The following is a 27,080-nucleotide window of genomic DNA, read 5'->3' on the forward strand; positions in this document are numbered from 1 at the left end:
GAGCAGGCAGCGGTCTCTCGGATCGCAAGGCTGCGGAGTTCCACCAGCTGCCAGGCCGGCGAGCTAGTAGTCTGTGCCTTGCAGCCCTGGGGCCTGAGACCCTCGAACTGGGCGTTCGGCCACCCGAGCCCCCGCGCTCTCCATCTCCGCCGCCCTTCCCAGGTCCCCGAGGGAAGGGGTCTGCTGACAGACGCGGGGCAGGGCGTGGGGGTGGGGGTGGGGGTAGAGGCAGGGCCCCGGGCGGGAGGCACCCTCCGGCCCCGCCCCCCTGACGCCGCCATTGGCCGCTGCGGAGCTGGTGGAATCGCGGCTCCCGGTGCTCCGCAGCTGCTTCGGAGCGAAGGTCCCGACTTGGCCGCTCCCGGGGAGCTGGCGCCGCGAGGCTGCGGGGCAGGTCGGGGCTGGGCCGACAGAGCCCCGGTCCCCGCGCCCTCCCTGCCGCACACTGGCACCCATTTGGCGGCAGCCTGCTGAGGCGCGTACCCAAACCCTCTCCGCGCGCGGCTCCGGGGCGCGATGGAAGCGGCACTGCTTGGGAGCCTGCTGGCGGCGAACTGCAGCCTGGAGCCGGCCGACGAGCTCCTCCTGGACGGCTGGGGACTGCCCCCGGACCCCGAGGGTAGGCGGGAGGTTGGCGCACCCCAGTAGCGCAGACTCCATCCCTGGCGCGCTCAGGGCGCGCGGGGCTCCGGCGCTCCCCTAGCCCCGCGCCCTGCGCCGCGCGTCCATCGCGAGCCCTCTGAGTCCCGCTCCGCTCTCTTCTGTCGCCAGGTCTTTCCTCCTACTGCAATACAACCCTGGATCCGATTGGGACGTGCTGGCCGCGGAGCGAGGCCGGAGCCCTGGTGGAGAGGCCATGCCCTGAGTACTTCAATGGTGTCAAGTACAACACGACCCGTGAGTGTCCCCAGGCCCACAGCCGTGGGCTCTGTGCTGGCCCCGCAAGAGGTGGGGAGGGTTTCGCCCTCAGCGGGTCCTTGGTACCAGGTCCCACCCACCACTGGCATTAGGAACGGTTCATCGTGTGGGGCTCAAGCCCCCTCCTCCTGGTCGCTGCTCCCCACTGTAGCTCAGACCGCAGTGATGCTTCAGCAGCAGCTTAATCTCCGGGAGCAACGAGAAAGGCAAGAGGAAAGAAATCTCCTGGAAGGCAAACCTCTCCCCGCACCCTGTGTGGTCTAAGTGCCTGAAGTTCCACCATCATCAGAGGGTCACCTCTTTGTTCCCACAATGCAGCTCCCTAGGGGCAGGCATACACGCAGGCTGCCAGGCCCCAAGGGGAGAGGGGAAATCAGCGTGCGATAGCAGGAGCTGGAGGGAGAGGCCAGAGGATTGGGTTGGTGCGTTTGTTGGGGTGAATGGGGGTGTGGGAAGGCTGCTGCGCCACAAGGAGTAGGGAGCTGCCCCTTGGCTAGCCGAGCGCGTGATTACCCAGAACTGGCTGTGAGTCAGGGGCTTGTGGGCAGCAGTCCTTGCAAGGAACACCCCGAGCTCCCAGGGAAAGCCACCTGTACCTTCCATCCCGCGCTCTGGAGAGTCACATGGATCCCTCTGAGGTGGTTCCCTACATGTGTGTGCCATTGTTCTGTGTCCTGCGAAGGTGGAGGCCTTGCCCCTCACGTCTCCAGTCTAGTGCACCTGTCGTGACTCCCCAGACCTTGGCAGGCGGGTAAGGCTGTTAGAAGCTGCTCATTCTTGAAATGGCCTTGCTGAGTATCTCTCTCTCTCTCTCTCTCTCTCTCTCTCTCTCTCTCTCTCTCTCTCTCTCTCTCTCTCGCACGCACGCACACGCACACACGCACACCTGTCCAAACTCTGGTTAGAGAGCAGTAGCCCTGTGTATGCCCTGCTACACAGCATTCCCTGACTGCACCAATGCAGGGCCCTGGTGGTCCAGGGAGCAGCTGTGTGCCCAGGAATCTAAGCAAGATATACTCCTAACAGTGGGGAAGAGGGGTTTCCTAAGAGAAGGTGGGGCCACTGAGGAAGACTCCTGTATACTTTGAGGACACACTTCCCATCCGTGGTTAAAACAGACCTCCCTGGGAACAAGTGTGGTTCCAGGCCCGGGAGACATGCAAGAAGAGACATCCTTCCCAGGCTGTGATGATCAACTGTATTCCTAGTAATCGCTGAGCAGTACGGGCATCAAGGACTGGGGTCCCCAGTGCAGACTAGACCAAAGACTGTGGGTCATCCAAGAAGGACTGGGGGTACATCTCCACCTCCGACAGCCTGTGAACCGATGGGACTCTGCTTCTCGCCCAAGCTTTCAGCCGTCCCCTGGGCTCCCAGCCCTGGTGGCATAGTGGTTACGCTTTGGGCTACAAGCTGCAAGGCCCACCGTTGAAAACCACCAGGCACTCCATGGGAGAAAGGGGCGGCTTTCTACTCCGTACAGAGCTTCAGTCCTGGAAGCCGAGTTTGGTTTGGTACTCTCAGTCAGCCTGGACGCCCCGCCAGCAGTGCCTTATGTAAAACAGACAAAACGAATAGCGAGAACTCCCCTGATGGTGTAGTGGATTAGACGCTGGACTACTCACCAGAAGGTCAGTCGTTCAAAACCACCAGCCACTCTGCAGGAGAAAGATGAGGCTTTCTAGTCCCATAAAGATGTATGGTCTCAGAAACCCACAGGGGCAGTTCTACCCTGCTCTGTGGGGTGGCTATGAGTTGGAATCAACTCGATGGCCGTGAATTTGGTTGAGTTGGGGTCCTGATTTGGGGGGTAGGAGCAGGAGATGAAGAGAGGCAGTATGCAGGGAAAGCCTCCAGAAGGAGGTGCTGGAGCTCATCCCAGACCACTCACAGCAAATGAGAAGCTGGACCCAAGCTGAGCATCCACCAATACCAATGAGCTCCTGGGAGCTCCAGAACTCGCATCGCTCTGACGAGGGAGCACCTTGATGGCCACAGGTTGAGTTGGTTTGCGGTTAGCTAATGAACCATTTCCTTCATTAGGACCAAAGTGCTGCCCCCACGGCTGCTGGGAGTGTGAGGGCAAGAGAGGGCAGAGGGCAGACTGTTGCCATTAACCAGTCCCTGGGCTGCAGGACCTCCATTAACCAGCCCCTGGGCTGCAGGACTGTATAGCAAAGGCAGCTGATGGCAGTGGAAAGGATATGATTGATTTCGCCGCTCCCCGGTCTCTGCCGGCTGCTTCCTCTTGCTCTGTTTACCTTTTCCACGGGATCTTTTCCTTTAGAAAGACAGAAACAGGGAGGAAAATAGCTCCCGGGAGAAGCATGGGGGAGAGGGAAGAACAACGGGGACTGCCAACATTGCATTAAGTTCCTGCTAAAAACCCCACCAGAGCCTCCTAACTGAGGTTGGGGATGTCTCGCCTGAGGACAGCTGCTTAAGCTGTGGTCCCTGCAACCTTTCAACTCAGCTGAAGATGGAGATGCCGGCGAACAAGCCACAGAGCAACTAAATGCTGAGCCTTCTCCACATGCCAGACTCTGCAGCCAGCTTAGCCTCCAGGACCCCTGGCACCCCCGCCGTCTAGAGACAGGCACTGCTTTCTTGCCACACTGCACAGGAACTACCTGCACAGGTTCAGAGACACGAAATAACTTGTCCAGGGATAGAATCCACTTCCAGGGGCCAGAGTGGCAGTCCTTGGTTGTGCAAATGGTTAACCCTCTTGGCTGCTAACCTGAAGATTGGAAGTTTGAATACACCAAGGTGTGCCTCTGAAGAAAGACTCAGTTTGCTACTTCCAAACCTCCAGCCGCTGGAAACCCCCATTCAACTTGGACACTCCTGGGGTTGCCGGGAGTCAGAGTCAACTCAGTGGTAGCCTGTGGGGGCCAGGGCAGACAGTGCCCAGTCCTCGCTCATAACCTCCCCGTGAGAGAGCTGTCCCAATAGTGAGGAGAGCTGAGAGCAGTGGCTCTCAACCTCTGGGTCACGACTCCTTTGGAGCTGGAACGATCCTTTCACAGGGGTCACCCAATTCATAATAGTAGCAAAATTGCAGTTATGATGTAGCAACGGAAATAATTTTATGGTTGGGGGTCACCACAGCATGAGGAACTGTATTAAAGGGTCACAGCATTAGGAAGGTTGAGAACCACTGGCTTAGAGGCACCCAAAAAGGACTCATGCTTCCAACCTGTAGGATCAGGGAGGGCTTAGAACTCCAAGCTGGGTTCTGGGGGACAGACTGGACTTGAGCAGGTGAATGAATGATGATCAGGAGACATTCCAGGCTGAGGGGAGAGGCCGGACAAAGGTGTGGAGATGGGGCCATGCACTGTGCCTTGAGATGGGTGTGTGGTTGCTGGAAGCTCAGGTGGAGGAGAAAGGAACAGATGAGGCCAGATGGGTGGGTGGCGAGCAGGCGACACGGGGCTTCAACCTCCAGGCAGGAGCAAGCGGAGCTTGAAGGTAGAACACCTGGCAGCTGGGGGCCCAGAGGAGTCGAAGGTTGGGGGCCCAAGAGAAGGGAATGCCCACCAAAGAGCAGCAGTGGCCTTGGGTGGGGGGTTGGGAGGGTAAAGGATGCCATCAGTTACTTGGGAGTCGTTTTAGGAGGCAGTACTGAGCACAGTTGCAGGTGCCCTATTAGAGGTACTGGAAGCTCATCTGAGTGGAGGTGTCCAGGAAGCAGCTGGCTTTGCTCAGGAGAGCGCTGTGCCCTGGACATGAGGCAGTTGGGAGTGCTCAGGATATGGTTAGGTAACAGCTACAGGAGCAAGACTGGGAGGCAGGGCCAAAGAGCAGGTCTGTCTCACACAGACTCTCACGGTTCAGCAGTGGCTAAGGGAAGGGAGGAGACTGCCCCCTGGTCACATGCGCTGGTCTGTGGCTGAGCCAGGTTACACACCCAATGTCTCAGTCCTCCCTCGTCCTCTCTCCACCCATCGCACTGCTGCTGCAGTGGTCAGCGTTCCATCGGGTCTGGACTTTCGTTCCCCACATGTTAACTCGCTTACCTCTAACCCACCAATGAGGGGAGCATGCTAGTATCTTTACATTACACGCGGGCAACTGAGACACAAGGCACTTAAGAGCCTTTCCTCAAGTTCCCCGACTCATCAGCAACAGAACAAGGATCCAGATCCAGGTCCTGTCACCTCTTCTAAGCTGCCTTCGGTGGGTTCAGAGGGAAAAGGTGCTGTCAAAGGATATGGGGGAGCTGGTAGAATGACTGAGTGGGCTGGAGAGCCAGGTGTGGGATCCCATGCAAAAACTTTCTCTTTGGGGGAAGATGTCGCATGAGGTAAAATGCTGCTGAAGAGAATTCAGAAATGATTGCAGTTTCATTGACAGGGAGCTGCTGATGTGGAACAAGGGGTATCATTGCTGATGTCAGATAGACCTTCGCCAAAAGCAGAGACAATCAGAAAGACGTTTACTTGTGTTTTATTGACCCCCGCAAAAGAATTGGAGTGGAGACCATAGCAAATTATGGACAACCTTGGTGAAGGATGGGGATTCCCAAACACTTGTGCTCCTGTGGGACCCGTCCATAAACCAAGAAGCAGTTGTTTGAATAGAGCAGGGGCGGGGGGATACTAAGTGGTTTTAAATCAGCCAAGGCATTGTGTCCTTTGCCCTGACTGAGCCAGTCAGTAAGCCGAGCAGATCATCTGCGAAGATGACCAATGTGGAAAAGAATGAAACAATAAGGTTGGAGGAAGATTCATGAACAGCCTGCGATGTGGTGCAGGTGGCACAGCCTTGCTTGCTGAGAGTGAAGAAGACTTGAAGCACCTGCTGGTGACCGTCGAGGAAGGTGGCCTTCGCTATGGATGGCATGTCAACCTAAAGAGAACCCCCAGGCCAATCAGCAACATCATGCTACACAAAAGATAGAAGTGCCCAAGTGTTTCATTTGACTTGGATCCAACTTTCCCTGCCTCTTCAGCTTATGGGTGGGGAGTGACTGGTCCAAAGAGGGAAGGACACCAGGGTCCCAGAGTGAGCTCAGAGGGCTCTGTCAGGCCCTGGCCCCTCCTCTGGCTTTTTCCCACCTACATCATAGGGCCCAGGCAGCAGAGGCGTGCAAAACCAAGTCTCAAATGTCTGTCTCTCTCAGGAGTCTTTGTCATGGGAAGGAACAAAGCTGTAGCATCCCTGGGTGTCTCATCTCTCCCTCCCTCCTGCTCCAGAGGTCTTCCAGCCATGTAACTTCCCTGAGCCTGCTCTCCAGACATTCCTGCTCTAGAGAATCAGAAAAAGAGCTTTCTGATACTTAAGTGATATCGCATAATCAAGGCTGTGGGAGCACATGGGAGGGCTTAATTCCCAGAGGAGAGGGGACTTGAAAAGGCTTCAGGGAGAGCATGGTGCTGAACAGAGCTAAAGAAACTAGGCCAGAGATGTGGCAGGTGGAAGGAGGATGGGAGCAGAGACAGAGAGAAGAGAGACTAAAGGGAAGACTGGGATGCCAGGCCAGGACTTGTCACAGCGGATGGCCCTGGGGATGCTCCCCAACTTGAGGTCTGGATTTGATGGTGGCAGGTTTCCACATCTTCAGACCCAGCATCCCGGCTGGGTCAGGCTGTGCCTACTCTTGGATGGATATCACCAGCCGCATCCGCTCTGCCAACATCAGTGTGCTCTTCTCTGAACAAGGCAGGAAATGCTGAAGGTGGACCTCCGTGCTGACCAGCCCGAGCTCACCTGGAGGAGTGTCCAAGCAATGCAGGAGGACAGACTCAGGAAGATGAGCCCTGTTTTGGAAGTTAACGGGAATGGATTCTGCAGTAGGCACCATGACTTTGCCCCATCCACCTATCCTTGACCACCTAAGCCATATCAAGCCCAGTGCTATCAAGTAGGCTCCAACTCATAGCAATCCTATGTTGGGTTTCCAGGGCTGTACATCTCTACAGAAGCAGACAGACTCATCTTTGTCCCACAGGCCGGCTGGTGGGTTTGATCTGCCAACCTTTAGGTTAGCAGCCCAACGCCTAACACAGAGTGCCACCAGGGATCCTTGGTCCTGGTCACACTTTCCCCAAGTAGTCTTCTAATTGCAGGGGAAAGGAAATCAGTCATGAGGAAGCTAACAGGTTGGGCTGCTAATGGCAGGTCAGCAGTTTGAAACTACCATCGGCTCAGGGGAGAAAGATGGGCCTTCTAGTCCTGTAAGAGCTACAGTTTTGAAAACCCACAGGGCCAGTTCTACCCTGTACTTCTTTTCTAATTCATTTTATTGGGGGCTCTTACAGCTCGTATAGCAATCCGTACATCAATTGCATCCAGCACATTTGTACATATGCTGTCATCATTTTCAAACATTTTCTTTTTACTGGAGCCCTTGGTATCAGCTCCTCTTTTTTCCTCCCTCCCCCACCTTCCCATTCTCATAAATCCTTGATAAATTATAAATTATTATTTTCTTATCTTACACCATCCACTGTTTCCCTTTACCCACATTTCTGTTGTTCATCCTCCTTGGGGGTAGATACATCTATGCTTTTGATCAGTTCCCTCTTTCTCCCCTTCTCACCCATCCCCCTCCCCTCTATCCTCATGGTATCGCAACTCCCATTAGTGTACCTGAGAGATTTCTCTGTCCTGGATTCCGTGTGTTCAGAGCCCTTATGTGTACCAGTGTATATGCTTGGGCCTAGCGGGATTGGTGAGTTAGAACTGGGGGGTCATAATAGTGGGGGAGGAAGCATTAAAGAACTAGAGGAATGTAGTGTGCTTCATCAGTGCTATACTGCACCCTGGCTGGCTTGTCCTTTCCTTGTGACCCTTCTGTGAGGGGATGTCTCATTGCCTACAGATGTCTATCCTGTTTATAGGGTCGCTATGAGCCAGCATCAACTCAGTGGCAGTGAGTGTTGGTTTCTTCCGGTTCAGAGCAAGATGGTGCTTTATGGGATTCCAGTGGATGGTTTGCTGAGTTCTTGGAAGTAGGCCTGTCTTCCAAGATTCCTCTCAGTAGTTTTGAATCCCAGTCTCGCCATCAGCAGCAGAACACGTTAACCCTTCTGAATGTGGGGTTGGAGGGCTGGTGTTAGAAGCTCTCCAAGTTTCCCCACCCACAATGCTGGTGGAGGAAGGAGCGCTCGGGTTCTGCTGTCCATGGTGCTGAAAATGCTGGGCTCCTACGGGGGCCTGATGGATGCCTGGTTCCTTCAGCACCTATTACGGTGCTTCTGGCCCTCCCTGCCAGTGCCCTCTTTCCTCAGTTCTTGCCATCTTCTTTCTAGATGTCCAGTGATGACATTGCTTTCCCTCCACCGCCACAGTCCCACTCACTCGTTCTCCGTGTGTAACCTGTCATTTCCACTGCCCTCTAGCCCCTAACTACTGGCAGAAGTGGTTTTTCCTGGTCCGGGCCTCCTATGTTACACTATCGGAGCTGAAAGCGACATCCTGGGAGCATTTGAAAGTGATGTCAGATGTCAGGGTGACTTGGGGATGCAGTGAGCCGATGGGAAACTAATAATTGACTCACACAAAATGGCAGTAGCAGCCTCCTGGATAGTCGATCGGCCTTACTTTTTCTGAGAGAGGAAACAGAGGCCCAGACGTAAGGGAATAGCTAAAGTCACACAGCTTGCCAGGCGACGGCCCACACCAAAAAGCAGTAGCCAAGTGTGAGAGCATCTGACCGGGTTGTGGGGCATAGGGGTGTGGGTCGGGGAGATCATTGTAATGGGGTTTTCTCCCAGGTCATGGCCCCTTGGGGTAGGGTCCAAGCTCAGGGCTGGGGGGGGGCAACAGGTTTCCCAGTCACAGAGCCCTCAAGGGAGGACCCCGTGTGCATCAGTCAGACCCTAATGCCCCTAGCAGACCACACCGCACACCAGCAGCATCGATCCTCTGGGAGTGGGGGACAGGCGCACCTGCGTTGTTATGGTTACCAGTACCCACCTCCCCATCTGCAGCCCATATCTCTGGCCTGGCAACCTGTCCCCAGGCTTTCTGTGCCCACCCTCCCGTGGTTCTCAGGAGGACTCCTTCCTGCCTTGTTCTTCCCTCTCCAAGGCTGTGCCTGAGGGCCCAGCGCCCTCATTAGCTTCAGTGGACAGCTGTTCCCCAAGGAGCCAGGAGCATCTGCCTGCCCTGCCCAGAACACTCCGTGTCTAAAGGAAGAACCTCATCCCAGACAGGGCCAGACCTCCCAGGGAAGCTCCTTCCCACCAGCACGACCCACATCACAGGCCCCGGTTTCCAAGGTCTTGCTGCACCTTGAGAACAATGTGTCCCTGCTCGCTTGGAGCAGGAATCCAGCAACCCTGAATGGTCTCTGTCTGATTTTCTGCCCTCCAAGAGCTCTCGTCCAGTGGGGAAGAAAAGTAGGATTTGGTTCAAAGAGCTGAAGTTCATAGTGAATTATGGCCGATTCTCTAATGTAGATATATATATATTTAATCCAACTGGACTGTGGTACAATAGTGGATTGTGAAATCAATTTAGTGGGTCATGACCAGCCTTTTTATATAAAATGAATAGAATAGCATCAGAACGGCACAGAAATACAAATATCATAGCTGTGATTAAGATGATTGTTCCCCGGTGACACTGGGCTCTGGTGAGTATGGTGCGGTATGTGGGGGCAGTGGGGGAGGTACTGGGTTGGGAGTTACAGGTATGCATTGCTGTAGTCCACAGACACTTAAAAGAGATGAGAAGATGCATGGGAAGAGCTTAGCACAGAAAATAAAGAGAAAAGATTGCCAAAAGAAATGAAGGATTGCTTTATCCTTTGAGTGTTGGGACGTTTCCATGGAGGAGGGGGCATTTGAGCTGGGGTTTGGTAGCTAGGTAGTCCACATTAGCCTGAGATCAGCAGAGCTAGATAGTGCCCAATGACCATGCATGACTGCCCACTCTGATCATTGTTGACTACAGGAGGCCCTGTGCAGAGGGTGAGAAAATTATAGAACAAAGCTTCAAGTCTTAAGAAAGACCGGGCCTACTGGTCGGATTGGGGCCTAATAGAACCCTGAGACACTCTTCAAACATGGACCTGAGCCCAACCCAAAGATCACCTTCCAGCCAATCAGTGGACGGGGCTCTAAAGCAAACAGTAAGCCCTGCAAGGAATGTGCTACTCAGAACCACTTGCCAGACTAGACCCAAAAGGATAGTGTTTTCCCAGACAACCAAGTTCCAAAGGCTGGAGGGGCTAGGAAAGACAGGGAAGAGAGAATGGGGCACTTAGGGAGAAAGTAGGAAGAAGGCCGAGAACTTAGAGGACTACAACTAAGGCCAGGAAATAAAGTTTGCAAGCACTGGCTGTGGAACTAATGTGCTCCGTGAACTTTCCCCGGAACCACCACACACCTTTACCCACTCGCCCCCCAGGAAGACGTGCAGGGTTGTGTCAGAGAACCAAGGGGGAAAGGGAGGGGCCGGTTCTGCTCTCTGGCTAAGGGGCAGCTGCCTGTGGGTTGTTCTTTCTGTTATGGTGCATCAAAGAGGTGGCAGGGAGCTGCAGGCTGCCATCCCAAGGCTCAGCACCAACATGAGGAAAGGAGTGCTATTGCAGAGATGCCAGGCCTGTTAGGGGCATTGTCCATCCCAGGGCTGCCCTGCAGCTGGTGGGGGTGAGCCTGGGGACAGGGAACTTTGGGGGTCACACTGAGAAGCATGTGCTTTATCCCCCAGAGCCACGAGGAGCTGCTGGTGGCTTTTATGCAAGCTCTGCCATGGTCAGCTCTGGCAGCCAGCTGGAGGAGCCCTGGGGTTGTCTTAGGTACGAGTTGAGCAGCTGCTAACTGCAAGGTCAGCAGTTGGAAACCATCAGCCGCTCTTCAGGAGAAAGATGAGGCTTTCTACTCTCATGAAGCATCAGTCTCAGAAACTCACAGGGACAGTTCTACCCTGTCCGGATGGGTTGCTGAGGGTCAAAATGGACTTGGTGGCAGCAAGGATTTTTCTGGTTGGCCAGTCGGAGTGGAGGAGACCCCAGAAAGGACAGGGAGAGAAGACAGGAGCTTGCTGTGCCTGGACTGCTCAGAGGTAGGGAGGGTGGCAGATTCCAGGAACAAAACAGGAAACCAAATCCAATGGAAATTGACATGATGAACAGGAGGGGCCTTGGGTTTTTGGCATGAGGGTCCCTGCTCCCCCACCCCCTGCAGCCCGTGTCCACATAGGATACCACCCTCAGGAAGAAAATGCTCTCTGATCCATTGGGCGTGGGAGCAGATCAAAGGTATTTGCTTTAAAGAGCCTCTTCCATTCTGAGGCCTGGTCCTTGGGGAGCCTCCAGGAGAATCAGAGAGACCAGACCCACTCACCTGGACAGACCAGAGCAGGCGAGGAGCAAGGACAGGAAAGTACAAAATGTAGAAAGCAATCCAGGAGCTGCACTTCCGGCAAACTGGATCCAAAAAACCAAACTCACTTCCATTGAGTCAATGCCAACTCATCGTGACCCTCTAGAACAGGCTAAACCTGTCCCTTTGAGTTTCAGAGGCTGTAACTCTTTACAGGAGTAGGACTTCTCGTTCTCTCTAGAGACAGTGGTTTCAAACTGCTGACCCTGCAGACTGCAGCCCAGTACGTAACCACCCCACCACCGGGGTTTCTAGTAGATTGGATACTGTTGACAAGCCCTTTCTCAGAAGATCAGCTTTGCTGACTTAGTGGCCTAGAGGGTTACGCATGGGGCTGCAGTTTGAACCCACCAGCCGCTCTGCAAGAGAAAGCTGAGGGTTTCTACTCCCATAATGATGTAGAGCACCCCCACCCCCACCCCCGGACTCCCGGGACCAGTTCTGCTCTGCCCTAGAGGGTCGCTCGGAATGGCATTGGCAGTGTGAGTTTGGGTTCACATCCAAGACGGGGCCGATTTTGCACCCCACCATCCTGTTAGAAGGGCTTTGAAACTCCCATCTGGGAACGCGGTTCATTTTACAGAAGAACCCAGTGCCCCAAGACACCTGTCCAGGGCCCTTTCTGCTTCCACTCACACCCTCTGCCTTAGTGCAGCGTCTGCTCTGACCACGCCCAGTGACGTAGCCCCGCCCTTTTCTGAGCTGGACTGTTGATTCATGTTATCAAAATGACTTGTTTTTAAGCCTTTTAAGAATAAAACAACCCCGGAGGTTTGGGGAGCCCAAGTGAGGAACTGGAGGTCAAGGTCAGGGGGCAGGAGCCAGCCTTCTTACACAGGGTGGGTGAGGGGGGTTGGGGTAGCTCAAGTCAGCGTGCGGGGGCGTGGCCCTCAGGACGGACCGTCCATGAGGCAGGACCTGGTCGCTCACTACCACCCCAGGCTTGACAAATCTGCCCAATCCCGAACACCAAATTAAAAAACAATTAAGCTAATAGAATCTCCCCATTGCTTTTGTCGTTGGCAATCGCTCCTTCATAATTCCTTGGCTTTTAACTCACTGTCGGCTCAACCAAAGTGGGCTTTTTAAGTAACTTGATTATTTCAGAACTCACTGCTTCCAAGAACAATCTCAGGCTCGCCCTCCAGCCCTGTGACTCCCTGCTCCGCTATTTATTTCTACATGATGCAGAGAGCTATTTATTTTAATTACTTTATATTGTATCTCAAACAGAAGCCAAAGAGAATAGCCCACAAACAACTGCCCATTAGCCAGAGAGCAGGACCCTGGTACAAATCACTCCCAGACAACAGGCTCTTCCGAATGTATAAGGGAGTGGGGGAGGAAGGTACTGGCTCGTCAGGCAGAACAGCGCAAAGCAGATAAAGAGCCATGCAGGGGTGGAAGAGGTCTCCCCAGGTGGTGTAGGGCTCCTCCTGGATAGGGGTTGAAGGCGGATTCAGGGCGGGGGAAGCTGTTTAGGGACCAGATCTGGACTGATAGCGAGAATGTGGAGGAAAGCACATAGGAGCAGTAGTGTGATGTTTTGTACATCCTCTTTGATGAAGTCTGCGATTTTACGCATCAGACGTTGGTGCTCCGAAATGTGTGTGTGTGTGTTCTTTTTTTTTTTTAACGCATCGCATTCCAAGTTTAATCCCAAGGCTGGGTTACAAGGACAGGGAGGCCTCTCGGGGAGGTCTCCCAGGCTGATGCAGCATGGTCTTCTTGTCGCCAAGGCTCCATGCGCCGCCCGCTGCCATCAAGCCAACTGACTTACAGCAACTCCCTGCCCGGTCCTGCACCACTTTCCCAACTGCTAGTATGCTTGGGTCCCTCCTTGTAGCTACTGGACTCCGAGTGCCTTCTACCCTAGGGCAGGAGCCCTGGTGGCACAAACCCACCAGTTGCCCTTCAGGGAAAAGATTAGGCTGGCAGCTCCAGTAAAGACTCACAGCCTCCGAAACCCGGCGAATCAGCTTGAGGGCCATGGGTTTGGGTTTGGGGACTCATCTCCTTGCACTGAATCAGACACTCAGACACTATTCCATTGCAATCCATAAAGCTTCCATTGACTACTCTTTAGAGGTGGATCACCAGGCCTTTCTTCCTAGTCTGCCTTACTGTGGAAGCTCCGGTGAAACCTGTTCATCAACAGAAACCGGGCTGATCATATGTGCGATACCACCGGCATGGGTTCCAGCATCACAGCAACTTGCAAGCCACCACAGTAACGACACACTGAAGCGACATCTTCCAGGTTTGAACCCTGGCTCTCCTTCTTGAAGGCTCTAATATTCTTGATAAGTCCTGTAATCTCCTTATGCCTCAAAATCCTCCTCTGCAAAACGGGTTCCACGGTAGTGCGTGAGCACGGAGGTCCTGTGACAATTGAGTGGACAAGAGTATACAAAGCAGCTAGAAGAGGACCTGGCCTTTCATCTTGACTGGTGATACTGACCACGAAGACAGTAGTTCAAACCCACAAGCTGTTCTGCAGGAGAATGACAAGACACTCTGCTCCTGTAGCCATGATTTGTAGCCATGGAAACTCGATGGGGCTGTTCTCCGTCTGAATGGGTCCCTGTGAGTCAGAATCAACTCACTGGCAGTGGGTGCTTTGTGGGCATTCTTGTTATTGTTGAAATTAAAGTGGAAGTACTGCTATTGCTGAAGGGAGTACAAGCCTCGGGTGCGTACAGTGGCGGGATGAGGATGGACATCATGTCGTATGCCCAACACAGTGACTCCACAGCCACACCCCACTCTTCGCAATTGGGTTCCACTTGGAAGCCTCCAGAACAAAATTAATGATGAATGGTTTGCTACTCAGAGATTATCTCTAAAGTAGGCTTTACGGTGCTTCTACGCCACCACATCTGGTGAGCGTGTGGTCTATTTTCACATCTATTATTGTTACCTGTAACTTATGTGAACCCTTCTGGACAGTCACTGGTGTTTCCTGGCCCAGGGAGGCTGAGGACTGTGAACCCTAGCCCTTGGGCACCAGGGAGCCTGGCAGGGTTCTTGAGGGAGGGAGTAGGCTGATGTTGGCAGTTGGCTTCTTTTGCAGGGAATGCCTACCGAGAGTGCTTAGAGAATGGGACTTGGGCCTCCAGGATCAACTACTCGCAGTGTGAGCCCATTTTGGATGATAAGGTGAGTGTCCCCTCCCTGCCTGACTCCGGTCCTCCTTCAGGTGTTAGGAATTCAGGTGAAAGTCCCCGACTAGCAGACTCAGTTCTTATGTCACCAACCCTGCCCAGAGTTCAGGACACTCGTGATACGGACCTGGGGCAGGGAGTCCTACTGCCAGGAGTGCTTAGGCTAGTGAAGGACACAGCCAAGGTTCCATGTGACGTAAGAAAGGAGTGATGCTATGGTTCGGCTTTGGACTGCTAACCACAAGGTCAGTCGTTCAAACCCACCAGCCACTCCTTGGGAACCAGATGAGGCCCTCTCCTCGCATAAAGATACACAGTGTCAGAAACCCTAAATGGAGGGGCGCTATGAGTTGAAATCAACTCAATGGCAGTGAGCGTGTTGGGGGTGGTGCAAATGGTTAGCATGTGTGGCTGCTAATCGAAAGGTTGGAGGTACAAGTCTGCCCAGAGGAACCTGGGGATCTGCCTCCAAATAACCAGCCCCACCAAAGCCTGTGGAGCAGAACTGACTCTGGAGTTGGCCAAAGGGGACAGGGACAGGGTAAGGAAGAGAAAGCACTGGACGGACCATTGATGGGTGTCACCTTGGATGGCGTGGAAGACAGTCACCCACAAAACCAGAAGAAGCAATCACGAGGTGGAGTTGGAGGGGGAAAGGTAAATTATTTCGTGGGAAGTGGGGGGGGTGTCGATCAGTAGCTTGAACTGTTGAATACAATGTGGATGATCTGAAATGTACACCCTCGCCTTATCTACACATCAAGAAATTGTTAGAACAAAACCAAACCACTGTATGGAGCACAGTTCTCGGACCCGCTTGGGTCACCATGAAGCAGCATGGGCTTCCTGGTAACTGGTAGTGCCCATCTCTCCAGACAGTGCCTCCCACCCCAATGGCTGCCCCCAGACCTGCCACATTCAATGTGCCAGCAGGGCAGATGTCCCCCGTTGCATAACTGTCCAAAGTGAGTCCTAGAGATAACCCTGAGGAGCCGCGGTGGCATAGGGGTTACGAGTTGGGCTGCTAACTGCAGGGTCTGCAGATCACCGTGAGCAGCTGCTACTGCAACGACGGAGAAAGAGGAGGTTGCCTCTCCTATGAAGAGTTCAGTCCTGGGGAAGGAAGGCAGTGGTCGGTGTGAGATATGAAAATAATAATAATTTATCATGTATCGAGGGCCACGAGGGAGGGTATGGGGAGGGAAGGAAAAAAAAGAGGAGCTGATACCAAGAGCTCAATAGAAAGTAAATAAATGTCTAGAAAAGAATGATGGCAACATCTGCACAAATATGCTTGATACAATGGATATATGGATTGTTATGAGCTGTCAGAGCCCCCAGTAAAATCTTTTCATTAAGAAAAACCAAGAGTTCCAGTCTTGGGAATTCCCTACCCTGTCCTATAGGGCCCCTATGAGTCAGTATGGGCTAGATGGCAGAGAATCTGATTGGTGAGAGAGATCAACAAACCTGCAGGGCCTCCACTTGCTGGGTCTGTGCTGAGACTAAACCTGGAATTTAGGAGACACTAAAACCCACACCCACGGCCCTCCTTCCGGCATATCTCCGAATAGGCTGGACCCACGTGTCCCTCTCAGATTGGATGGTAGGGGCCTGAGCATGGCCCTTTTCCGACAGGAGCCTCCCTGGACCAACAGGAGCTGGCCATGTCCTGGTGCCATTGATTAAAATGCAGCCCCACCCCCATGATGGGCCCCATGTCCGTCAGCTCACATGCCTATCTGTCTGTCTGTCTGTCCAGCAGAAAAAGTATGACCTGCAGTACCATGTCGCCCTCGTTATCAACTACCTGGGCCACTGCATTTCCCTGGCCGCCCTCGTGGCTGCCTTCCTGCTCTTCTTGGCCCTGCGGTGAGTGGGCCCCACTTCACTCCTGTGCCTCCCCCACACACACCCTCTGCACCTCTCCCAGTGGTTCTTGCCCCCACTGTGGGGTCTGGGCCCCTGACCAAGGGGCCAGGGCTGAGGGCAGCTGGGTGCTGAGTGATCACAGTAGAAACTTGGCTCCTAGGGACAGCCCTACCCTCACCCCAGGTAAAGTCACCACCTTGGCCTTAGCGGGAGCCCAGTCCCAGCTGACCCCTGACTTGGGCCTCCCTCCCGCAGGAGCATCCACTGTCTGCGGAACGTGATTCACTGGAACCTCATCACCACATTTATCCTGCGCAATGTCACGTGGTTCCTGCTGCAGCTCATCGACTATGACGTTCACGAGAGCAACGAGGTGGGTGGCGAGCTGGATGTGGGCCAGGGGGCGCTTCAGGCGTCCCAAGGGGACTGTCCCACCCAAGCCAGACGCTGCCAGGCTGGGGTCTTGATCTGGAGCTGCACCAATTGACCTGAGATGTCGGTATACCCCAGTCCTCACCTCATCTGCTCAGCTCAGGTCCCTTGGAAGGAACTTCCCATTTCAGAATAAGGTGGCTGGGGCTCACCTCCTCTGGGCTTCATGTCCACTCTGTCCCAACGAGGCCCCTGGAGATGGTTGTTGTAGTTTGGTGCAGTGGAGTTGGTTCCGACTACTGGAGAGAAGACACCGCCCGGTCCTGCGTCACCCTCACAATTGTTCTGTTAGAGCCCCGTGTTGCAGCCGCTGTGTCGGTCCATCCTGTCGAGGGCCTTCCTGTCTGCTGCCCCTCGGCTTCCCCAGACATGATGTTCTTCTCCAGGGACTGGCCTCTCCTGACCGCATGTCCAAAGTACATGGGACCGACAAACGCAGGGAGCATTTTCCCTGCTGTCCAGACATGGATACTGAGGCTGGAGTCATTTGTCAAGGTCGCATACCCTGTTAGGACACTTGTCTGTAGGTGGCAGGGGCTCAAGCACATGCTAGCTGTCCAGCCAGAGTTTGTGTCAACTGCCGCTGCAAGGTCCTATGCAGCTGGAGATAGGCGGGCCAGGCTCCCGAGCCCTCGGGCACACCTGTACAGCCTTCTCTCCACGTGTTCCTTAGCGGGCCCGTACCTTGGACTGTGCAGGCACCAGCCCTGACCTGTACTTAGCCCTAAGCTGAGCCCTGCCCTAATACCCAGCCAACATTGGCTGTCCTGCTAGCATGTCACTAACCTCGGAGAAAAGGCAAGGTTACGGGGAGCAGGTCCTGGTTCTTCCACCTCGGTGGGGACTTCTCAGAACAAAGGAGGCTGATGGCCAGGCCGGGACCATGGGGAGAAATCCCTCAGCCTGGAAGGACTGCCAAGGTAAGGAGAGTGGACCGAGGTGGGCACCATCCACAGGGCTAGTGAGACCCCACCACAGGGTCCCTGTGGCCCCGAGCTGGTGCCTGCACCCCCCATGTGCGGGGCTCCTCAGCTCTGCAGGGGCTCTGGGAGGAACCTCTAAGACAGGTGAGTAGGTGGAATCATCGCTCTGGCCTGCAGGCCCAACTGCTCTCTAGCTGACTAGGTGACAATGGGCAGGTGTTTCTGCCTACACCGCCACCTCTCATAACTTGAGCTGTCTCGTCCCGCTTAGGGGCGAGGCTCAGAGACACCCCCCCCCCCACCGCCACCTATGCGGCTGGAGACTTTCGAGGATGGCCCGCTTTGCCACCCTCATGCTCCAGAGTTTCCCTGTGCAGCAGGGTGGGGGCAGGACACTACTGCCTCCCCCCAGTGTGGTGAGGCACCTGGAGGGTGGGGAAGTGGTATCTGACCAGAGGCCCTGGGCTCCTGTGTCCCCTCCAGATCCAGGAGTGATCCTGCTGCCTTCTCCCCAATCTCCCAGCCCAGAGTCCTTAGCAAGCTACCCCACGCCTGCAGCCCCATCTTCCCGGATCCCGGACCCCTGGTTACTTAGCTGTTTCCTTCTAATGGACTCACCTTGTATTTGTTTTCTTTCTCTAAATGCAATTTCATGTCCATCCCGAAGTGGAGCTCGGGGCCACTCGCTGTGGACGGGAAGATGCCCTTCAACAGATGGTGGTGGAAACAGCAGTGTGATATGCTTCCAGCCCTCACCTGCCCTCCCCCCACACCCCCACCTCGAGGAGAAGCAGGCTTGGGAAGGTGCTAGGGAGATGTAGGCGCTCGTGGAGCCTGGCTCCTGGGCTCAGCCGGCAGCTTGCTGCAGAATGAGGAGGGACGGCCTTTCTCTGGATGAGATCTCATGGGCCTTACGGCAGGCTCTATGAGGGACCGAAATGACCACACGTTCTCCGTTCGTGCCCCTTGCTTGGGATGCCCTGGGCCTGGCTTCCTGCCTAGGTGGGAATGGCCTTGACTTTCCCACGAGGTCCACTGACTGCCCCGTCCATCCGTCCGTCTGTCCGCAGGTCTGGTGTCGCTGCATCACGACGATCTTCAACTACTTTGTGACGACCAACTTCTTCTGGATGTTTGTGGAAGGCTGCTACCTGCACACGGCCATCGTCCTGACCTACTCCACCGAGCACCTGCGCAAGTGGCTCTTCCTCTTCGTCGGATGGTGTGAGGGTCCCCGGGGAGCCGTGGGTCTGGCAGCGGGGAGGGCGCTGCTTGCTGCAAGGACATCTCGTCACCCTGGGGTCCCAGGGCCAGACCGCCACCCTGCTCACAACCCCTGGGGCCCAGCGACTTCCCTCCATGCCGAGCAAGGAAAACACAAGCCCCCAGCAACTAACGGATAATTCCGCCAAGTGGAGAGTCCTCCTGCCCCTGGACCCTGAGGAGAAGCCAGCCAGCCCCCTGCCACCACCACCCCCCCACCGCCTTCTTTGACTTCCTGGGAGGAAATGGCCAAGAGTGAGGGGGAGGGGAGCAGAGATTTAGGGGGAGAGGCCCCACCTCCACCCCGGGCCATGGATGACCTGCATTTGGAAGATCCGACGCACAGCCCCACCCTGTGTTCTACAAGAGGGTTCTCTGCGTGTCTGTCCTTTCAGGCATCCCGTGTCCCGTCATCATCGTCTGGGCCATCGGAAAACTCTACTATGAGAATGAACAGTAAGTGGGACAGGGCAGCTGTGGGCAGGGTCGCCAGGAGTTTCGCTCACGCCCTGGCGTGGGAACCATAGCCAGTCCAGTTGGGTTCCACCCTCTCTGGTTCCAGAAGGCAGAGCCTCACCTCAGTGTAATGGAGAATGGAGGGCAAATGCCCGCATGGTGGGCCTGCCGTGGATGGTTGAACAAAGGCGAGTGCACCCTTCAGAGCCCCAAGGGCGGGAGCCATGACCTTGGGTCCATCAAGCTTCTCCTCGGAGGTGGATGTGACGACCGGTGTGGGCCGAGGTCTGGACTAATCTACCAAGGGGTGGAATGGGGCTGGGACAGAGCGAGGGGACAGCAGACCCCTATAGCCCCCCAGCGGGGCTCAGAGCTGCTTCCACGAGCACTCCTCAGAGTTGGGGGAGTCTCCGCATCCTGGGCCTGCTTCCTCCAAGGACTTGGACACAGGTGTCAGGAGTCAGGCCCCGGGTCAGCCAGAGAGCAGCTGACCTCCTGGGAGAAGGGACTGGGAGCATCATTCTCTGTGAAGATCCCCAAGGGGTCTCAGAGCTGTGGAAGGCGGGTGGGGGGGAGGAGAAATGAGGATGGAATCTCGAGAGGAGGGCGGACTCATGGTTCACCAAGGTGCCCTGGAATCAAAGGACTCCCTTGAGAGGCAGGGCACTTCCTGTTCCAAGGGAGAGCTCGAACAGATGGTGGCCCTTGCTGCGCTGCAGACAGCAGAGGGGACTCTTGTCTGAGGCTAACCTCCGAAGTTGCTGGCAATGCACTGTCTGGAAGTGGATGGGCTCTTTCCTGAGGTGCAGTAGAGAGCTGTGGAGGAGTCACTCTGGCTCCTGGCTCCTGGCTCAGCCCTTCCCTCTGGCCCGGAAGCCCCCTCCCCACCCACCTGCTGGCCAGCATCCCTAGAGAATACACCTCGCCTTAGCAGCTAGCTAAGGCGGCCACCTCCTCATCTGCTAGTGTTGTGAATACCTGTGCCAGGCAACAGGCTCCAAGCATCCCAGGAGCATGTGCTCGGGGGCAGCGGGGCCAAGGGCCCCGTGAGGGAGGCGGCCCTCCCCTCAGGCATGCATGAGATGCTGCACGCCAACTCCGTGCCAAACAGTCCAGGTTGGCTGGGAGCCCAAGCAGGAGAAGGCGACTCTGGGCCTGCCCTCAGGGAGCCCTAGGCTGGCAGGGAGACCAAACCCACCACATAGGGCAAAGAGAGCGATGGGGGCCAGGGTAGACCCCGGGGCAGCAGGGGCCCTGAGGTTGGGTCTTAGGAAGGGTCACCCACACAAGAGCTGGGGACCCCCTCAGCCACTCTGTCTTCACAGGTGCTGGTTTGGCAAGGAGCCCGGAGACCTGGTGGACTATATCTACCAAGGCCCCATCATCCTGGTGCTCCTGGTAGGTCACAGGGGCTGCTGGGCTGGGGCTGGGGCAGAGTGGTGGCATAGCAGAGGGCCCAGCCAAGCGGAGACTTTGGAGCGTGGGCAGTGTGGCCTCAGCATACATGGGGATACACTGGCCCTGCACACCAGACACCACCCTGCTGTCTATTTCACTTCCAACACTCCATCCCCAATCTCGGGGCCTGGTGCAGCCTGCTCCCAGTTTGGGCCTCGGTCCTCCCTCTGGCCCTGGAAGGGGTCTAACTGGTGGGCTACTAGTGCAATGCCAAGTGTGCCAGGCAAGGGAGCAGCAGGTGTCAGAACGATGCCAGGGCTTCTTTCCCACCCCCAGCGACCCTTCTCCAACCTTTCTGGGGAGCCCAGCCCACCGCCCCCAGCCTGGATCAGCAGCTACCAAAAGGAACCGTAATGAGGGAATTGTTCCCCTTCCAACTCCCCGCCCTCTGCCAAACGTATTCGCATCCAAGGTATAATTGCTTCCCCATCTTTAATCCACAACTGGAGCTTTAATTAAGGTAGAGGGTAAGCAGAGGGCTGCATTCTGCACAAAGCGAACACATTCTATATCATGCACTTAAAAAAATAAGACATACAAAAATCCCCATAAGGAATTGGCATTTGCGTAAGACTTATTTCAGGCTCGGTAATTTCAGGCTATTGTGTGTATGACTTCCTTAAAGGGCCGCAGCCCCCTTACCAGAGGCATACCCGGTGCCGCCCTCCTCCCGCACCCAGCAGCTGCCTGAAGGGGCAAGGGGGTCCTTCCATCTACCTTGGAGACAAACTTGATTTCTCTTTTTTAATCCCTTGACTTTCCCTCCTGTTTTTGTGGTTTGTTTTTTTTCTGGGTTCCTATGACCTCAATGTGTCCCTGATGCAGGCTACCTGGAGAGGGCCCGGCAGGTGTTTAAAGAGTCATTCGCCAGGACTTCGTTCATGGAGACCCACCAGTTAGTGGGGGCAGGGACTGTCTGGGGCTCCCAGTGGCAGAGTCACCCACCCCTCTTTGTGAGAAGGGACCCCTGCCCCCCACCCCAGGATGCATTTCTTCAAAGCCAGCTGCCTAAGGAGGGCCTGTCTTGGAAGCAAAGGGCTTTCCATGTGCCTGGGACGCAGCCCAGGAGTCTCCTGACTCAGGCAGAGTTCCTCCGGGCCACACCCCAGCTGCCCTTTCCTGAGGAGATCCTGCTGTTCCCGCTGGCCATCTGGGTGGGCGTGGGGCCTCTTTGCTTGGCAAGCACTCAGGTGCCTTTGAGGTGCACATTCTAGCTGGGGAACCACACATCCAGGGGGCCCTGGACATGGCCCGTGGTGTGTCCTGCGGGCTCCCAGCACAGCAAGACTCAGGGTCTGGGTCTTGAGCCGGCACCGTCTGTCTAGAAAACATCAGCAAGCAGGGAAAACTTGAGTCCCTCAGGAAGGTGGTGTGGAGCAGACTGGTCACTGAGTTTCTGACGCACCTGGACTCTGGATTGTGGTGCTCCCTGAGGACAAGGCAGCAGACTCCCCAAACCCATGGTGCCATGGGACTAAGCCTGGGGGCGGGCAGTAGAGAAGGGGGAGCAGCTCATGGGAATACTTACATTGACCCAGAGCCCTGAGTGGAGGACAGCAGAGGATACCCTGAGGGTCTGGGACCTCCACTCTTCATGGGTTTCAAAGGGGTTCTGCCTAAAGCCAAGTAGGGGTAGGAGAGCCCGGACACCCAGGCCCTTCTCCCCTCTGCTGAGACTGTGTAGACAATGTCAGCTGGGGAGACACAAGGTGGAGGGGGAGGTGGGGTTCCGTGGGCACTGGAGTTTAGCAAACACTTCAGCAGAGGTGGAGGTGGTCTGGGTGATGGTACACCGGCTAGCAGGGGCCTTCCTTTCCCCGGCCATGTATACCGTGGGCGGAGCAATGATCGGAGCCCTCTGGGCTCTGGTTTGATCTCAGGTGAACCCTTCACACCCGTGGAGCCTCGTTTGCCCACCTGTAGTGTAAGGGGCCCATCTCTGCCTCATGGGTTACAGGGAGGACTGGGAGGATCTGCTGGTGCCAAGTTCATGCACTTGGTTGTTCATAAAAAGGTTGGAGGCTGGCATCTCCCCAACCTCCCCTCCCAGGAGCACCTAGGAATTAAGGTCTGGCAATCTACTGCCAAAACATCAGCCATCACAAAACACTGCTGGCTCAGCTCTGCTCTAAGATATTTGAGGTCGAGATGAGTCAGCCTCAGACCCAAAGGCAACTGGAGGCGGGGCCCAGGGCACGGTGCTGGGTGACCCTGAGTGTCAGACTCCAGCGATTCCCCCTGGAGTCCCAGGCAGGTGAGCCCCTCTGGTAATCTGCTCAGACCTCCTTGGGGCCAGGATGTGTGTCCTTTGACTCCTTCCCTCTGGCCCCATACGGTTCCATTAACTCAGGTGGCAGTGGTAATGTGGATGCAGGTGAAGGGCAACAGACCACGAAGCCACCTGCCTTTGTTCAAACCCCACCACCCAACACCACTCAATTTGTGGCTGTGGACAGGTTATAGCCTCTCTCTTTTCTTTTTTTTATTAAAAGATCATTTTATTGTGGGCTCTTACAGCTCTTATAACAATCTATACATCCATTGCATCAAGCATATTTGTATATATGTTGCCATCATTATTTTCTAGACATTTACTTTCTATTGAGCCCTCGGTATCAGCTCCTTCTCCCCCCTCCCCAATGACTCCATGATACATTTTCAATTAATACTTTCTTTCATGGTTATAGCCCTCTTTGACCCTCAGTTTGGGTCTCTGGGGAATCGGGCTAGTAACAAGACTACAGCTCTTAACTATCGGAAACAAGCCCTGGCATGGCTCTGTAAGCCCAAGCTGTTATTCTTTGGACTCCCATCTACCTGTCCTGGAGCAATGGGACCATGGCCCACGCCAGGGACACTGAAGGGCTGGGCTCTGAGCAGGTTCAGGTTCCCACCCCAAGGGGAGTGCCTCAGGAGGGTGAAGCCAGCCCCTGAGGAAGTGGAAGATCAATGGGAGACTGGACAGGCCGGTCGCTGCACTACTCTGGCTGCAGGGGACTTGGCCTCACCTGTGCACCGCACCACACCAACCTGCCCTGCCGCCAGGGCCCACTACCTGAAGGCTGTCCTAAGAACCTGCCAGGGCCCCTGAGGAATCCTATTGTCCCTTTCTCTGTCTCTCAGCCAGCTCAGAGCCTGGCACGTGGTAACAATGGAATCCATTTATGGGGGGACGCATGAGAACAACCGGATATTTGGCTGGACAAAATGAGGTAGAATAGCCAACGCTGGGTTTGGGGCTGATGGCGAAGGGTGGGGTAAGCTGGAGAGCCGAGTCAAGGTGGGCTGGGAGATCAGAGGCTCTCTAGAGGACAGGGAGGTGTCTGGGGCCGGACGGTGTGAAGGGGCAGCCAGGGACCAGCCTGTGCAGCATTGCAGCATGTTCCAGGACAGGTGATAAGGCCTTATCGTCCAGACCCTCCCCTCTAGCCCCTGCCGGCCAGAGTGGCCTGTCCATCCGTCCCTACGCTGTGCCCTTCCAGGAGGTGCTCAGTAACTAGTGGGTGGATGGGGAGGTGGGTGTTGGGTGTTGAACGAATGAGGGCGTGCGTGGTGGCTGAGTGGATGTTTGGGTGGCAGTGGGGAGATGCTGGAATCAGTTGGTTGTTGGACTGGGGGAGGATGGGCGAGGGAGCTTCGGTGAAGGGAAAGGGAGCAGAAAGACGAGATTCTGACTGCGGACTGCAGCCCCTCCTCCCAGGGAGAATCGGAAAAGGTTAAGTGCACGGTTTCACTTGTAGGAGTAATTAGCATTGACCTGTGTTGAGGTGACTCTGGGATCCAAGGAAAGAGATAAGAAATGGAATGGACAGAGCGGGTGGACCTCTCTGAAGGCTCCTCCCCCTCACCCCTGGGCCCTACACTGTGTCCCCCAAGGGCAGCAGGCTGGGGCCAAGGAGGGAGTTGGGTCTTCTGCTGCCCTCAGAGGCCACGGGGGTAACCCACCCACAATGCTTGTCTATGCCCCGACTACCAGTGGGGACCCTCGGGCATAGGTAGGTCCAGCCCAAGCATAAGCCGCAGTGGGCTCTCTAGACAGTTCTCTGGATAGGTGGGTTCTCTAGCTAGGGAGGCGTGTGCACGTCAGGTACATGTGCACACAGGAGCCAGCACACACCCGGGCTGATGTGTAGCCTCCGCTGTCCCCGGGCACTTCTCAGTGTGGGCTGACCACGTGCCATCCCCTCCCTGCCCGCTCACACATAGAGTGAAAGGCCAGCAGGCACCCGCCGCTGATGCACACGCACACATAAGCATTTACGGGCAGGGGGTGGGGGTGCGGGGAGGGAGCATAGACACACAGCTCTGTTCCCACGGACCCCGCACATGCCCGCAGAATCACGCAGGCAGCCCCAAGGAGACCCTGCCTGACCCCCAGAGCCTGGGGAGAGAGAGGATGGGTGGGAAGCATGCGGATTCTGGGGGCGGCTCCAGATGAAGATAAATGAGGCTTGTCCCAGACCTCAAAGTCAGCCCAGTGGCCCATTTGTCACCATTGCCTCTAGGGTGTCTGTGGAGGCGTTGGGGTTTTCCTGGGGACTGGGAAAGGGACGATCAATCACTTGCGTCGCTGCTGAGTTATTGATCACGCCCTGGGGGCCAGAGCCTCAGAGATCCCCCCATCAACAGATGGGCATCCCGAGGCTGAGGGGCAGGGCCCAGCCCCTGCGCAGTCCCCAAGTGGGGCAAGAGCCTGGGGACGTTCAGAGGAAGAAGAGGTCTTTGTGATGGTATTCACTCACTGTCTTGGTGACATAGTTGTTAGGAGTTCAGCTGCAACCCCCAAGGTCTGAAGTTCAAACCACCAGCTGTTCCAATGGAGAAAGACAGGGCTTTCCAATCCTGTAAAGATTCACAGCCTTGGAACCCCCCAGGGGGCAGTTCTGTCCCGTTCTACAGGCTCACTATGAGTTGGGAGCCCTCAGGTGACAAGGTGAGGGAGGAGGGGCCAGTGCTGGGTGCCCACGGGAAGTCTGCATGGCGTGTGTGTTTCCAGGGACACCAGGGGAGGGGGCTGCCCCTCAGCCCTAACTCGCGATCCTTTTTCCCTCTGCAGATCAACTTTGTGTTTCTGTTTAACATCGTGAGGATCTTAATGACAAAATTACGAGCGTCCACCACCTCCGAGACGATGCAGTACAGGTGAGTGCAGGAGTGAGGGCAGAGAGGAAATGAGGCCGCTGGGCTGCCCCCCACCTCCAGCCCCCAGTGCCCTCAGGCTCCCAGCAGGGCCTTGGCCTCAGTGCCTCCTGGTCTCCCACCAGCCCGAGGCTCCTGGGTAGCATGTCTCCATCTGATCTGACTCATCCCCCGATCCCCCCACCCCCCTAGGAAGGCGGTGAAGGCCACCCTGGTTCTTCTGCCACTGCTGGGCATCACCTACGTGCTCTTCTTCGTCAACCCCGGAGAGGATGACCTGTCACAGATCGTGTTCATCTATTTCAACTCCTTCCTTCAGTCCTTCCAGGTGGGTGGGTGGGTGCGGCCAGTGCACCCAGTAGGCCCAGAGCTGCACCCAGCCTTCCTGAGCCTCGACCCTCCTGAAGAGCCCCCCGTGGAGTGAGTGAGTGCCTACTGCAGGGGGTAGGCTTCCCAACCCTCTGGAGGTCTGCTCCCTGAGTTGCTCCTCCTGGCTCTCCTATTCCCCCACTTCATGCCCCCTCACCCCACCAGGCAGGACAGTGCCCGAACCGGCCCCTGACTGCTCCTCCTTCCCTTCTAGGGCTTCTTTGTGTCGGTCTTCTACTGCTTCTTCAATGGCGAGGTAGGAGGCTGTGGGGCTGGGCAGTCCAAGATCCCGCTCAGGACAGGTCCCATCCCCACACACCTGTCAGGGGTGCCGGGGTCCCTGGTCACGCCCAGCGTTGCCATGCAGGACAGAGCAGGTCACCGATTCGGGTGGGAAATATGGACAGGTCATGCTCCTGCTGCCCCAGAGAGCGTCTGGAAGTCAAGCCCGTGTGGCCTCTGGGATCAGAAGGGTCCTCAGTGTGGGAGCCAGCCTGAGCCCCTTTGCGTGAGGGAGCTGTGGGACCCAGCTCGGAGCACCCCGCACCCTACCCTGGAGTGCCCGAGGGAGGAGGGAGTACACAGCTGGTACCCTGCCCCTGCAGGTGCGGGCGGCTGTTCGGAAGAAGTGGCACCGTTGGCAGGACCACCACTCGCTGCGCGTCCCAGTGGCCCGGGCCATGTCCATCCCCACGTCGCCCACAAGGCTCAGCTTCCATAGCGTCAAGCAGACGGCCGCGGTATGA

The 27,080-nt window shown here is 55.9% G+C and overlaps 1 protein-coding gene across 2 annotated transcripts; it reads left to right on the plus strand.

Moving 5' to 3' along the window:
* The first annotated feature begins 516 nt into the window (after positions 1-516).
* Positions 517-27,080, plus strand: CRHR2 (corticotropin releasing hormone receptor 2). Of its 2 annotated transcripts, none has more exons than XM_075557561.1 (12): positions 517-619; positions 772-897; positions 14,332-14,417; positions 16,185-16,294; positions 16,550-16,667; positions 18,720-18,873; positions 19,308-19,368; positions 20,694-20,766; positions 25,883-25,968; positions 26,158-26,293; positions 26,549-26,590; positions 26,940-27,080. In XM_075557561.1, exons 1-12 carry the CDS (start codon positions 517-519, stop codon positions 27,078-27,080), a joined length of 1,236 nt encoding a protein of 411 aa, XP_075413676.1. The 2 variants fall into 2 exon arrangements, with proteins under 2 accessions (XP_075413676.1, XP_075413677.1); XM_075557562.1 differs by having other exon boundaries at positions 16,188-16,294.

The sequence above is a fragment of the Tenrec ecaudatus genome, chromosome 9, assembly GCF_050624435.1.
Source record: "Tenrec ecaudatus isolate mTenEca1 chromosome 9, mTenEca1.hap1, whole genome shotgun sequence".
In the NCBI taxonomy this organism is placed as follows: Eukaryota; Metazoa; Chordata; class Mammalia; order Afrosoricida; family Tenrecidae; genus Tenrec; species Tenrec ecaudatus.